Source organism: Pseudorca crassidens, chromosome 10 (genome assembly GCF_039906515.1).
Source record: "Pseudorca crassidens isolate mPseCra1 chromosome 10, mPseCra1.hap1, whole genome shotgun sequence".
In the NCBI taxonomy this organism is placed as follows: Eukaryota; Metazoa; Chordata; class Mammalia; order Artiodactyla; family Delphinidae; genus Pseudorca; species Pseudorca crassidens.
In genome coordinates, this window is record NC_090305.1 from 95977531 (window position 1) to 95991351 (window position 13821).

Consider the following 13821-nt stretch of genomic DNA (forward strand, 5'->3'; position numbering starts at 1 on the left):
GGAGGAGTGGATGATTAAATATACTAGACTTAACAGAATCTGGTGCATAGAATGTTCTAATCAAATATTTCTTGGTTGAATGAATGAAGTGGCTTTCTGGTGTTTTACACAAATGTTCAAAAATATTTGTTGAACTGATTATTCCAGAAATCCTTTGTTCACTTTTTTTTTTTTGTCGTGGGATAATAACAATGGCCAGGTTTATTGGGCACTTAGATGATTCTGGATGCTAAGTGTTGTCTGTATTATAACACTTGTTTTATAGATGAGGAAACCAAGATGCACAAGACCCAGTTAGGGAGTACAGAGCTTGGAACTGAACCCAGGCAGTCTGGTGGGGAGAGGCTGTGCTGTCAACCACCGCATTAAGACAGAGGGCGTTTCCTTCCTTGCAGAGTTTTCCCAACAGCAAAGGCTTTTCAGGAAGGGCCAAGGATGGGTTCCAGAGATACCCTCTTTGTTCTGAGTGGACACAGATCTGTGGAAGCTGTCTCTGCCCAGGAGAAGCATGCTAGAGCACCGGGGCCTTGGCCTTCTCCTAGTTTTGCTTCTGACTCTTGGGGAAAACACCCCTCTCTGCCTAAAACAGACGAGGATGAACAGGAAAAGCGTGTCTGAACTCCTCTAAGGTAGAGTGTTGTCTCCTAAAATAGATAGATTGGTGGGGGTAGTTTTATCTGAATTGTGATGGTTTGAAAAGAAAATAATTCTAGCCGCAAGGGGAAGATGCAGCCTTGAAATATTTGCACAACTGAGTTTACCCACCAGGTGATTTGATGGCCTTTCCCGTGTCAGCTGTGGCCAGACCATTCGGTGCCACCAGAGATCGCTAACACTTCAAATCTGCTGCAGAATCTCTGCCTGGATAAGTTGAGTAAGAAATTATATTGTGAAGCAGAAAGACAGAACAATTTAATGAAGTGGGTGAAGTCTGCAGTATGAGTACTTACTGTGCCGACTTTTGTTTTCAATCAAATGGGTCCGAAGAGCCTGGGCTTTGAAAAAGCATCGAGGGGCTTCCCTGGCAGTCCAGCGGGTAAGACTCCGTGCTTCCCCTGCAGGGGGCACGGGTTCCATCCCTGGTCAGGGAGCTAAGATCCCACATGCCGCGTGGCACGGCCAAAAAAATAAAAAATGAAATGAAATTTAAAAAAAAATAGCATTTAGATCCAAGGTCGTCAACCAGCCACGTATTTCAAAATGAACGGATTTCCATCAGCTCCACTGTCAGCCACGCAGGGACTTCAGGCTTTGCTGCCCACTCCTTCCCTCCACTGACATTCCAGCTTCATCCCTGACCACGTCTGAGTGTGGGATCTTGGCTGTGAGTCTGTTTTTCTTGCCTGTTGCTCAAACATTCCTGCTTTGGACATAGAACACGTCGGCCCCTGATGCACTGGCCTGACTTGCGTGGATGCCAAGATCAGTGGGTGGACAAGGCCCTCATGACCCAAAGGGCCGGGGTCCGGTTACTGGCTCGTTGGCTGGCATTTGTCTGGAGGCGGACTGTGTCTGCTCCACCTAAGCATATCTACACCGTTCATCACCGGGGAGACAGGCCGAGGGAGTGTGAGCGATGCCCTGGGAAAGCACGCTGTCCCAGCAGTAAGGAAACAAAGCCTACAGCTCGACTGCGGTGTCTTTGTGGATGGGGGCCCTACCCTGCTGCTGGGGCGATTTCTAGGCTGAACTTGGTGGCCGGTGCCCTGTATCGTTCCCCTATACCAGTGTTACTGGTTTCCACCAACCTCGGGCTCCAAAGGAAAAGTAGGTTGAGACTATGCATATGTGTGTTGATCTCATCTCGGCGAGTACCCTGCTCTGTGCCCTGCCCTGGGGGTGATGGAGACCGCCCCCCGCCGACCTTCCCCTCACAGAGCTGCACATCTAGGACAGGAGCCACTCGGCAAGCGGGAGGCTGCCGTGCAGGGTGATAAGTGCTACAGTTGTGTCATCTTAGGGGTTTTGTGGGTTCAGAGCAAGAGAACCAACACAGTAGTAAACTGGGTCCAGGAAGGCTTCCCAGAGGAGCTGATGTCTGCTGAGTTCTGAGCAAACAAAACACAAGGCTACCTTGAGTCGAGTCCATCCGTGAATGTCAGAGGGGCGGTCCTGGTGTGCTTGTGTCCCGGGCGTGGCTCTGGTTTCGTGGACCTGTTCTACCTTCTCTCCGCCCCCTTGACCTGCCGTCTTCACAGCACACCCAGCCTCCACTGGGAAAGCAGAGGGAGGCTCCCATGGTACGAATTCACCACTTCCTTTGGGGAAGTCTTCACAGTTTTTGTTTTGTACCTTAGCTCTTTGCAAAACTCTGCTTTGAACGAATTCCCTGAGAACTCCATGGGCAGAAGCCCCTTTTAATGCGTCCTTCCAAAACAACATTCTCTAATACGCCACTCTGCCAGAGACAGTGGTATCGGAGGGAGAGGGAGTGTACAGTATATTTCAATATACATACATTTAAAGCTTAGCAACTTAACCTTTGAAGGTTCTATAACGCCAGTGGTGTTAACTGCTTGGGGCTGCAGAATCCTCCGTTTGAACATCTTAGGCAGAAACGTACGTGGTAAAGGAGATGAGAACAAAGCTGCTTTGTTCAGAGTAGAAACGACAGAGTGTCAGAACTTTGCTTTCCTCCCTCACCTGCAAGAGCCCTGAGAGCTGGGGCATTCCTGGGCTCCTCCGGGGTTTTGCAGGGAGTGGCTGGAAAACCAGTGATCTGGACCAGTGGTTCCCAAGGATGAGGGCTGCACCCATCTACAGACTCCCACTAAGCCAGGCACACGGAGGTGGTAATAACATTGCTCTGATACGATGGTATTTGTAGGAATCCAGTTCTCACAGTGATGGTTTTAGGTGGGATTCAACTACTCTGCCTGCCACCCTCTTGGCAGTTTTCTGGAACCGATGGTGGATCTCTGGGTCAGGGTTTCCTCGTGGATTCCGAGGGAGAAGACATTCTCGCGAGGAGAGAATTATCAGCTCCCTGGTATAAGGAAGTGCAGATGAGCCCAGAGAGAGAGGGACTCTGGCCCTTTGAAGTTGCCCGGAGTTTCTTGTCATATTTAGAACCTTAACTTTCCTGTTGGTAAATGTTCAGTAGTGATAAAGCCACTGAGTTTGACTTTGCTGAATGGGCAGTTGCTGCCTTAAGCAAGCTTTGTTCACAGTAGCGAGACACGTGATGGGAAGGACTGTTTTTGAACCATTTTCCGTATGCTTTTGAACCTTCCCCTGAGAGGCTGGCTTTGCCTTTCACCTGGGTTAAGGAATACAGGTCTTGCTCTTTCTCCACTGCAGTCTGTTTAAGCACAGACTCCACTGCAGTCTGTTTAAGAAGTCTTTGATCTCCTTCGTCTACCCATCTTGACTTGGTCCCTGGCCCTCCAAGGAAGACGACAAAAAGAACAGGACTTCTCTAGCCTGGACAAGGTGGGGTAGGTGGGATGTGCTATGGGTGAGCTCTATTCCTCGAGCATAGAAAGAGTTCCCATGGGCCTTTAGCGAGTGGCACGCCTCTGTTTTGGTAGAGAACAAGAGAAAATGGAACTGAGTTAGGAAGGAGACATTCTGGCTAGACATTCTGCAAAGGCCATGAGAAATGGGAGAGGCTTTCAAGAAAGCGCAGCCCACCGTCCTTCCTGGGGAGTCTGCAACATGTCACCTGCTGGCCTTGACGAGTTCCCAAGTCCCCTTTCCTTCATCCAACTTAATCCAGATACTTCAGCCAGTGTTTACGAAGCCCATGGCACGAGCCAGTCCCTGGGCCAGTTGTCGGTCACCAGTGCTGGTGCCCCAATCTCACTGGAGTCAGGATGGAGGGTTAACTGAAAGAAGTGACTTGAGATGCCATCCTGAAGGAAGAGGAGTTAATCAGGGTGGAGACAGGGACGGGGGGAGTGACAGGCAGAGGGAATAGTGGGGCTGAAGCCCAGGAGATGAGAGAATGGAGGGTGCTTAAAGAGCAGGAAGAAGTTCATTGCTGCCAGACAGAGGAGCATGGCGGGAGAGATGATGTCCGTGAACAGAAAGGGGCATGACGGGAGTGGCCACATCCCTGAGCAGAGGTGGGGAGGGGCAGGGTGTGGCAGGAATGATGACACAGGAGTTGCAGAGGCAAAGGGGCCTCGAGAGCCATGCTGTGAATTTGAGCCTAGGTTAGCCTGGCTGTCTCCTGCCCTCTCCCTGAATACTCCTTCACTCCACCGCTGCATGCTGAGGGGTTCAGCCAGGCCCTCGGACAGGTAGCATCTTCCCCGAGGGGCTGGGGCGAGAAATGGCTGTAGAACCCTCCTGTGGCTTCCTGTGACCCTTAGAAAAATAGTCATCTTACGAAAGGTCACGTGGTCTCAAATCACCTGTCCTTCCTCCACCTCCACCCGGACCTGAATGACTGTGCAAGTTCTAGACTAGTCAGGAAGGCTTGCGCAGAAGGCCCTGAGGTTAACTGGGGGTGAGGGGGGGTTATCTAGAGGATGAGTCGAGCATAAACTTGCTTACCAGCTTTTAATCTGGGCATTTATGGATGTTTTAATTACACAAGGAATACATGAATATATTCTATGAAGGTTTAGATGAAAATAAGTGTTTGGTTTAAGAAAACAGTCCGTCTACCCATTCCCACGTCTCTACACAGAGAGAACTGCTGTTGGTTTGGGCTGTATCCTTCCTGTCCTTTTTCTGTATATTTGGATGGAAGCACTGGATACATATTAATCTGCTATTTGCCTTTTTGTTCGTTTAACTTAACAGTATGTCCTAGAGATCTTTCCATATTGGCACGTATGGACCTACCTCAGTGTTTCCAACTTGTGATATTAAATGATGTTGATACACTATCATTTGTTTACTTCCCAACTGACGGGCGTTTAGCTTGTTTCCAGTTCCCCTCTATCTCAAACAGTGCTGTAGCAGACATCCAGTACGTACTTTGTGAATAGTGATACAAGTGGAATTACCAGGTCAAAAGTTAACATTCGTTTTATCTTTTGATGATATCTTTTTACTTTAAAAAGATACACTTTTCTACAGTTTTCTACAGTAAACATGTAACTTTTATAACTATGCCCAAAAGAATATCTCTGGTTAATCTTCCCTTCTTTTTAAGAAGAGATTACTGGAGTCTATGACGAAAACAAAAAACAAAAAGCAACTCCTGTGCATCAGAATAGACTGTGAGTTATGAGGTGGCTGAATGTGGCTTGCTTGACTTTGTTGAGAAATTATCTGCTGTTATGTCTCTTGTTAGCATTGCAAGTTTACCTGGAGGATACATACTCGGACACGTGCACACAAGCACACACACATTTACTCGCTTTTGTTCCTTCCTTTAATAACGGAAGTGGCCAAACAAGATAAGCCAGGTTCCCTCCATGGCAGTGGGCTTAAGCCCAGCCTGTAACACTTCATTCTGTGATGAACTATCCTCAGTGTTAGGTTCTGGGCATTCAGCATCCAGACCACAGCATCATCTTTTAAACATTAACTAGTGTCCTTGGAAACGTCAGAAGGCTCTGAACATGTGATGGATGGGGAGGTGGGCTGGGGCGGAAAAGAAAGAAATGAGAACTTAAAAGCTACTGGAGTCTGAACTGGGTCGTCAGAGAGGAGCTCTCCTCCCCTGCATCCCGTACAAAAGCACCTTGGAGAACAGGCCACAGTGTTTGCAGCCATTGCCATAGACCATGTCCACGGTTGACCGTCATGGGGGCTGGCTGACCCTTCTATCCAACACTGCATCTCTCTGCGTAATTGCTGCTCAATCCCAGGCCCCAACCAATTACATACCATCAAAAGGGCAGAATGAGTGACCTTTTCCCTCTTCTCTTTGCCTTTGTTCCCCCAACCTGGGGACTGCCCAATTGCAGAACTTCCTTCGTTGCCAAAATAACAAGACCAACTACAATTTGGTATGTGAGACGCTACAGTTTCTGGACTGTATTTGTGGAAGTACCACCGGGGGTCTTGGTCTTCTCGGACTCTATATCAACGAAAAGAATGTGGCCCTCATCAACCAAACCCTGGAAAGTCTGACCGAATACTGTCAAGGACCTTGCCATGAGAACCAGGTAAATCCATTTGCATTTCGGGGTGGAGAAAGAAGTTCATCATTTTGAAGCATTGTTGACAGGGCCTAGTTCAGAAGTCGCACAGCATCTACCTAGGGACCTAGGGATTCAGTAGACCTGGAGGCCTTTTCCAAGCAGTGAGGAGGGAGCATCTGAGCATTATGTTTCAGGACGTGACCTAATCACAGGCACTCGAGGGGCTGTCGGGGTGATCGTGCCCAGCTTGGTTCGGTTTGAACGGCCCAACTCGAAGTTGACTAGGGGTACCTATTAAAGTTGGAGTTAAATGAATATGACCAGGAGACTAGGCTCTATTTCAAATATTAGGAAAGACTCAAAAAGGGGCTACTTCATGGAAGGAGGTTTAAACCTAACTAGAGAGAAAAACCTTGCTGTGTATGAGACAACTTGAAAATAACATGAGACAATGTACGATTGAGACTTTAACACCACAGACGTTCAGAGGAGAGAAGGACTCCGTTAGTCTTGACTTACGCTTCTCGAGAAGTATATTTTTGGAGTGGAACCCAATCGTTTCTTGAGTAGAGTCATTGCTTATCCCTGACGTCTTGCAGATTTTGTGCGGTTTTGCACTGATGCTAGAATGAGTATGATTTTTAGCTCAAATTATAGCTGTATCCTGGCTGGAGGGGGTAGGCCAGTGCTTAAATAGCCCATTGTAAACCCAGTGGCCAGGAAAGGTATGACATGCTGTGTTACTTGGGAAGCAAGGCCAGAACCTTGACTCAGAAGAGAAGAACGGCTTGCAAGAGGGACCACTTGCTGTATATTAAAAAATCTGCCCTTAGTTGTCCATGACTACGAGGCTAGCATTTTGTTAGATCCACTTTCGTCTCCAGGCTTCCTGATGGGACCAACGGGGTAGTTTGAGTTAAAGTGAAAAGGAACAACTGAAAAATTACAGCAGGCTTTGGGGGAGAGGCTTTATCTAAGTGAACTTCTTTATAACCTCAAGATGGCTTTTCTGCCAAACAGAGGCCTGTTCAAAGGAGCATACTGGGGTGAATTCTGCTGCAAGTGGGGCTCTTACCTGGAGGAAGGTGATTAATTCTGATATTACGTGAATTAAAACGTGCTTTCCAAACTTAAGCCTTAAGCAAAAGTGTGCAGTACGAAAACCGAGTGATGTAGAGAGAATGCAACACACCTCTAAAGGGGAAAACAGCGCTCAGGACCCGGAATCAGTCACACACCATATTTTCCCTTAAGAACAAAAGCCCACTGCACTGTTTGGATTAGACACGGCCAATTTATCAGTTACAGTGCATGGGGACTTTCCTACTGTTTACTGTTAATTCTGAAACTAGAGACTTTCATCTGTCTTTTATTTTTACCACTTTCTCACGGAAAATTTGCTGCTCTCCCCTAGAGACATTACTGGGACTGGCGAGCATTGTGCTGAAATAGCAGTTGAGCCTGTTGGCCTGTGACGTCTGCTCTGTGACCAGCGTTTGTGTAATGTCTGCATGTGTCTCTTTCCTCAGAACTGCATAGCCACCCATGAATCCAATGGCATTGACATCATCACGGCCCTGATCCTCAATGACATCAACCCTCTGGGAAAGAAGAGGATGGACCTCGTATTAGAACTGAAGGCAAGTAGGAATTGAAAGCAAAAGACAGTAGCATCTGGAAACCCTTCTGTGTATTGCCTGTGCACGCGACGTGGTCACTGTCATGAAACTAAATACTAAACACAGTTCTTTTAAAGTAAATGAATGATCCAAGCTGCAGGTTCTGAGTAAAAGGCAGAACTTCAGTCTTTCCCTTCCAAATAAGGCCTTGGGACAGGATACCAGCTTTTCAACTCACAGGTCACATGGAATGAGAAATCATCGCTCAAAGCTGAGAAACAAATTCGAACCGCATCCAAGCACTAGCAGCCTTGATTCTGAAAGCCGCAGACGGAGAAAGAATGGAAACTCCATTCCCTCTGTGGTCTCTCATCTTTCCCCCATTGAGGACATAGGGCCAGTTGAAGAATAGTACAGCTAAAAACTATCTAGGACCCCCCAAAAAGTTGAACTTTTATATTATCCGGCAACACCTTTTTCTGTTCTGTGGTTGATTTAGCAGAAGGGTGGTTCGTAAGTGTTGGGTTAAAATAAGGAGAGTTAACCTGTCCAGAATCGTGCCTCTGGGCCTCTGATGAGTTTCTTTGCATCGTGTACAAACAGTGGCTGACAGATGACTGATGGAGAAGCACCCTTGACGTGCTGACTCCCTCTGATACCAAAATAGTTTTATGGGGTGACGAAGCTTAAGCACCTTGCAGCAGTGACTTCAAGGTGATTAAGCTGCTGGGCTTACAAGCCAGCCTCTGGGGTGTTTGAGAAGCTGATCCACTACTTCTGATGTGGATTTCTTGAGGGTCCCAAGAAAATTAATTTTAAAAAAATATTAAAAAGTAAAACCAAATGAACAAAAAGCCCCTCACTTATCTTAGGGCTTCCAAAGATTCTCTGAGTCCAAAGTTTCAATCCTGAGAGTCAGACTTGCAGCTCCATCCTGGTGTCTAAAGTATTTTTCGAAATGTTAGCCTTACTGAGCACATTTCATTTTCACCCGTTCCCATGTTGCTTGCCCCTGTTTGCAGCACTGGGCCACTTCATCACTGTCACAGGAGAGCCTGGACCTACAGGGTTTAGCTGAAAAGCAGATCTGTAGTTATGGCTTCAGTGGTGCCGGAGGACAGAAAGGTCATTAGGGAAGGTGGTAACACAGAAGCCCACAGGAATTGCACAGTTACTTTTATTTTATTTTAGTATTTCAAAATGAGTGTCCAAACTAATAGATGGTTTGGGTGTATGGTTTAAGTGGATTTTTTTTTGGGGGGGGGACTATTTTTCACTATTTTTAACTCCTTTGACAAATCGTGTTGTAGAAGTAACTTGAACATCATTCAGGCTCACATCCCTGGCTACCATGTATCAGAATATATATGATGAGAGCCTGAAATAAACTGAGAATTTCATGCATTCCTAATCAGCATTTCAGTGGCTTTTTGAACCACTAATCCGGTAACCTGAAGGTGATTATAGAAATTCCTGCCCTGTGAAAAGCCACCTTTTGATAGCACAGCAACCCGATGGAACTGCTGTGATCTGTGCTTGGGGAGAAAAAAAAAATACTGCCCCCTCTCACCAAAACAACTTTCGAGTCCTACACACGAAGAAGCATACGGATTATCATAGGCCCGGGGCCTAAAATGAGCTCAAGTCAAGAAGTACAGGGTGTGGGCACACGAAAACTTTGATTATAATGGGAAATTATGGTTTGGTATGAGTATGGTGCTCGGTTGGGTCACTTTTGTTAACTGGCGTTGCTGTATCTCATGATAACGGTAGGGGTCGTGAGAGCTGATAGCACTGTTTTAGGACAGGGCGGGGGAATTACCTGAATTGCCTGCCTTCTCTGACCTGCAAGGCTGAATCACAGTATTTATAACCACTCCCCACTCCCCCGGAGGCGTCGTGGGTCTAGGTACCAGGTGCTTCCTGACCACTGTCATCATGAGGGTCCCAGTGTACCCCCAGAACCCATGTTTAAATGTCCGCTAGGACTTGGACCAAGTGACCTAAGGGGGAAACTGGGCCCAAACCAAGAGGTGCCTCGTTGACCCCAGTCAGTTTCTACGGACATGTTTTTGGGGTGTCAGGTGACACATTCTCCGTCTGGTGATGCTCTTGACGCATGCCCTGCCGTGGGGCAGGGTGTCTGTAGCCAGGACGCGGCAGCTGGTCGCCCATGGTTCAGGCCAGCTGCCCCCAGTAGCTCCTCTTCATTTCTTCCTCCCTTTGTGTCTCCAATTAGAACAATGCATCCAAGTTGCTCCTGGCCATCATGGAGAGCAGGCACGACAGTGAAAATGCCGAGAGGATACTCTATAACATGAGGCCCAAGGAGCTGGTGAGTCGCACGGCTGAGCCTCTGGCCGCAGCACTGCCTAGCATCAGAGCTTCACTGGTGGCAGAGCAGGGCATCTGCCTCCTCGAGCTTTCTTTACGATGCCGGCGATCAGAAGTGCCGAGAGAACGTTTGATTCGGGCCCCTGCCTAGGGCAGGGAAGTGAGCCCTGCGTGGAGTAAGTGTCCTCTGCCTTCAGCGCAAACACGCATGGAAGCCTCCCTGGCCTATTTCCCTTGGGGGAGGTGGCACCGGGACAGGTCTGGGAGGCCGGCGGACTGGAATTCACGTCCGTCGCTCTGCCCTTTGCTGGGTCACCTTGGGAGGCCCTTGGACTCTCTGAGCTGCACTTTCGTCTTCCCTAAAAGGGAGATGATGGTATCAGCTGGTCCAGAGGGTTGCTTTGGAGACAAGACAGATGATTCCCACCGGGCCCTGCGCACAGTGCCCGCACACACGGTAAACCCTTCGAGAATGCACGGTCTCCTCTTAATTCTTCATTCACTGCCGCTTTGTGCCGCGTCTTCTTCCAGGGCTCAAGAATTCACGTTTCTCCTTGGTGCCCGTAGTCTGGGCAACAGAAGGGTGTTTTGGGGGGTGCTGATGTTTTGGGTTTTTTAAAAAAGAAAACACAATCTTGTTTATATTTGGGGGGTGATATTCACAATTGGCTGTGACTTCCAGGCTGGGAGTCTGTGCTGCAAACTGCGAGACAGCAGCTCTCAGAGATGCTGAACCGAGCTGAGGACGGAACTCTCTATTTGGACTTTTTCCCACGCAGATGAACTGTAACTGACAGACCTAAATGAGGGCACTAAAACTTTCCTGCCCCCCGGTGACCCAGTGTGCACTCGGGGCCAGGCTGAAGTCCCTTTATGTGTTCCTTTAAATAAAGTTCACAGCGAGCCCAGCTCTTTGATCTCTGAGGTCAGGAGTGAGTTCTCAGCCTGAGATGGAAGTCCTCTCCGAGTTTACATAATGGCTTATGTAACTCGGGGTGGGGGAGGCTGGGATCTGTCGCTCCTGAGTGGGGACAGGATGACTTAGCAGAGACCCCGCTCCAGTTCCCATCAATCCAGAGCACGCCCCGTCTTGGGTGGGGGACCTGGCAGCACCCCGGGCTGTAGGTGCCACTGACTCCCGGGTCGCCCCCTTGTGGTTCATTCCCGAATCTCGGAGAAGCAGCAAAGGCTTCCCGGAGCAAACACGGTTCTGAGCACGCGCATAGCGAAGACGCTCACGTGTCCGGAACACGTGTGTGCATTTGTGTGTGCACGCATGTGTGTGTACACGCATATCTATGTGCGTTCAGGCTCCCACGTCCCGTGCAACACGTTGTCTGTTCAGTTTGGTTTTAGAGAAGCGAAGGGAAGACAAGCTGAGAGAGCGAGGGTCTTGTCTCCATTATTATTTCTAGGGCCTGACCTGATGTCAGTACAGAAATGTGCGTCCCTCTGCCGCGCTTGGTCTTGGATAACGAGAAATAATTCAGAGTAATGGCCTCGAGGCGATGCAGGAGGCGGAAATGCCTTCTGAGTCATCAAAGAAAATGATTAATTTTTAGTACCACTTAAGGGTTGAAAGCATTGTGTTCTTAATCATTGAATGATTAAATCTTGAATGATAGGTTCATTTGATAAATACTGGCCAGACCCCGCTTCGTCCAGGGCATCGTGCTGGGCACCAGGGAGGGACTGAGAAATGGGCAGAGCCAGCCGTGTTCCTGGGGAGCTGAGGCCAGTGGCTGGGAGCAGGAAGGCCGGCACTGGAACGCTCTGGGAAGCGTGCTCTTGGCCTGAGACAGTCAGGGGCAAAGCTCAGCTCACTAGCCGTGCGAATTTCAGCACGCCTCCTTCCCCTCTGCGTCTGCTTCCTCGTCCATAATCAGGAGGAATCTTTGACATCTCATAAAATGTTTATGAGCAGTAAAGTTTCTGAAAGAATGAAGATACTGAGCACAGTGCTTGGCACATAGAAAGTGCTGGTAGATGTCGCCCGTTAGTGGTATTTTCTTCACATGGAGTAGGCTGTGGGAGACAGGGAAACATTTGGAGTCAGAAAATAGTTTCATCAGCTATTCCTAAAGGCAAATGCTTTCCTTTTTAGTTTTTCCTGAAATGGCAAAGGTAGGGGATGGGGAGAGTTGGCAGAATGAAATGGAGAGAAGGGGAAAACGTGGCTTCTAGCCTTTGTTTGTATCGTATCATTGTTTGGAGGCTTTTTGGGTTTTTGTTTTAGCCATTGTCCCGTTCTAAAGGAGAAGGGCGTGGACCAGCCACAGAACGTCTCGTGGCCTAGCGAGAGCGAATGGGTTCCCCTGTCATTTCATTGAAGGCTGATTGGTGTTGACTGCCTGCGATCACATTGAGAAGGGTTCTGAGGCTGTGTCCACGCCTGCTGGCCGAGCGTACTGAGGCTGATGAACCGTGTCTGCCCGGGAGGGGAGACTGATAGTACGTGTGCTGTCATTGCCAGTCCTACGTGGGCCTTTCTTGAAGCAGGAACTCTGTTCCCTGGCCCTTCTTGCAGGTGGAAGTGATCAAGAAAGCCTACATGCAAGGCGAAGTGGAATTCGAGGATGGAGAGAATGGCGAGGACGGAGCTGCTTCCCCCAGGAACGTGGGACACAACATCTACATCTTAGCTCATCAGGTGCCACGCCTCCCCACGCCCACCTGCTGGGCAGGACTCCATGCTGTGCGCCCTTACACTTACTTTTCCTTTAAGGTTTTAGCCTGAGCTTGTTTGGGTTCGTGGTAACGGGTGCTGCCAGCCACCTGACCAAATGTGCCGAGGTCCAGGCGGCTTCCATTGCCCATTCCCGTAGGGTCACGTCCTTGGAAACCCCACGTTTCTTAAAAGCGTTCGCGCTGAGCAGTGACACTTGGATAGCTCATGACTGTGTCTCAAGACAGTTGAAAGGAGTCTTAGTCTTTTCATAAATATTGATGAGTCTGTCTTAACCATCTAAAGAAATAAACGTCAGCTGCCTGACCGATCGCACTTGGCAATCTTTGGGAACTTGTCATGATGACTTCTTTTTGTTTGCATTTTGGGGGATGTAGTAATACTTCCTACCCTGGCACCAAGAGGCCCTGTTTCGTAACTGTCTTCCCAAGTGGCTGGGCTTTTGCAGACACTTCCTCTTTCTGGAGGCTGATGTGTGTGGGCAGCCGGGAACTCTGCTGCAGGCTGGCATTTCCTGTCCCTTTCACCTCTCGTAGGTAGAGGAGTTTGGTAGAAAACAGTGATGGGATTGGGCCTGAGGTTGATAGATCCCTGCCCCTTCTCTCCTCCATTCCTGGCATTTAGCCCCTGAGAGGTCTCGGGCCATTCCGAATGCAGGCTCCGTGGGGCTGGATGGATAAACCCCATCTCCCTCCTGCCTGGCTAAAGGAATCGGGGCACAGCGGGACCTCGAGTGGGCATGCGCTTTCCACGCTGCTCTGCCAGAGCCCGGTATAGTTGCCGTGCAGCACACCCTTGATGGGGAGGAGAGGTGCCCTCGCCCCCTGCGCCCCCCAGCTTGCTGCTCGTTACTATGCGTCTTTTATACCCAGAGCTGGAAAGGAGCTGTGTGCTCCTGTGGCAAAGAGACGTGACTCCCCTGTTTTCTGTATTTGTGTTCTAGTTGGCTCGGCACAACAAGGAACTTCAGAGCATGCTGAAACCTGGTGGCCAGGTGGAGGGAGACGAAGCGCTGGAGTTTTACGCCAAGCACACGGCCCAGATAGAGGTAAAGGCAGGGTAAACTCGGGGCCCGGGCCTGCGTCGAGGGCCTCCGGTGTTGGTGCCCTGGGCTGGGGCCGGCACGCCGTCATTGGTC

At 49.1% G+C, this 13821-nt stretch overlaps 1 protein-coding gene across 8 annotated transcripts in view; it reads left to right on the top strand.

Moving 5' to 3' along the window:
* ITPR1 (inositol 1,4,5-trisphosphate receptor type 1) overlaps positions 1 to 13821 on the top strand; it is a 319623-nt gene that overhangs the window by 249265 nt on the left and 56537 nt on the right. For all 8 annotated transcript variants that reach the window (XM_067755266.1, XM_067755267.1, XM_067755270.1 and 5 more), the window contains 5 exons: positions 5868 to 6068; positions 7574 to 7684; positions 9903 to 9998; positions 12525 to 12647; positions 13627 to 13731. In XM_067755266.1, the coding sequence (XP_067611367.1) occupies positions 5868 to 6068; positions 7574 to 7684; positions 9903 to 9998; positions 12525 to 12647; positions 13627 to 13731 (636 nt within the window). The remainder of the gene's footprint in view (positions 1 to 5867; positions 6069 to 7573; positions 7685 to 9902; positions 9999 to 12524; positions 12648 to 13626; positions 13732 to 13821) is intronic.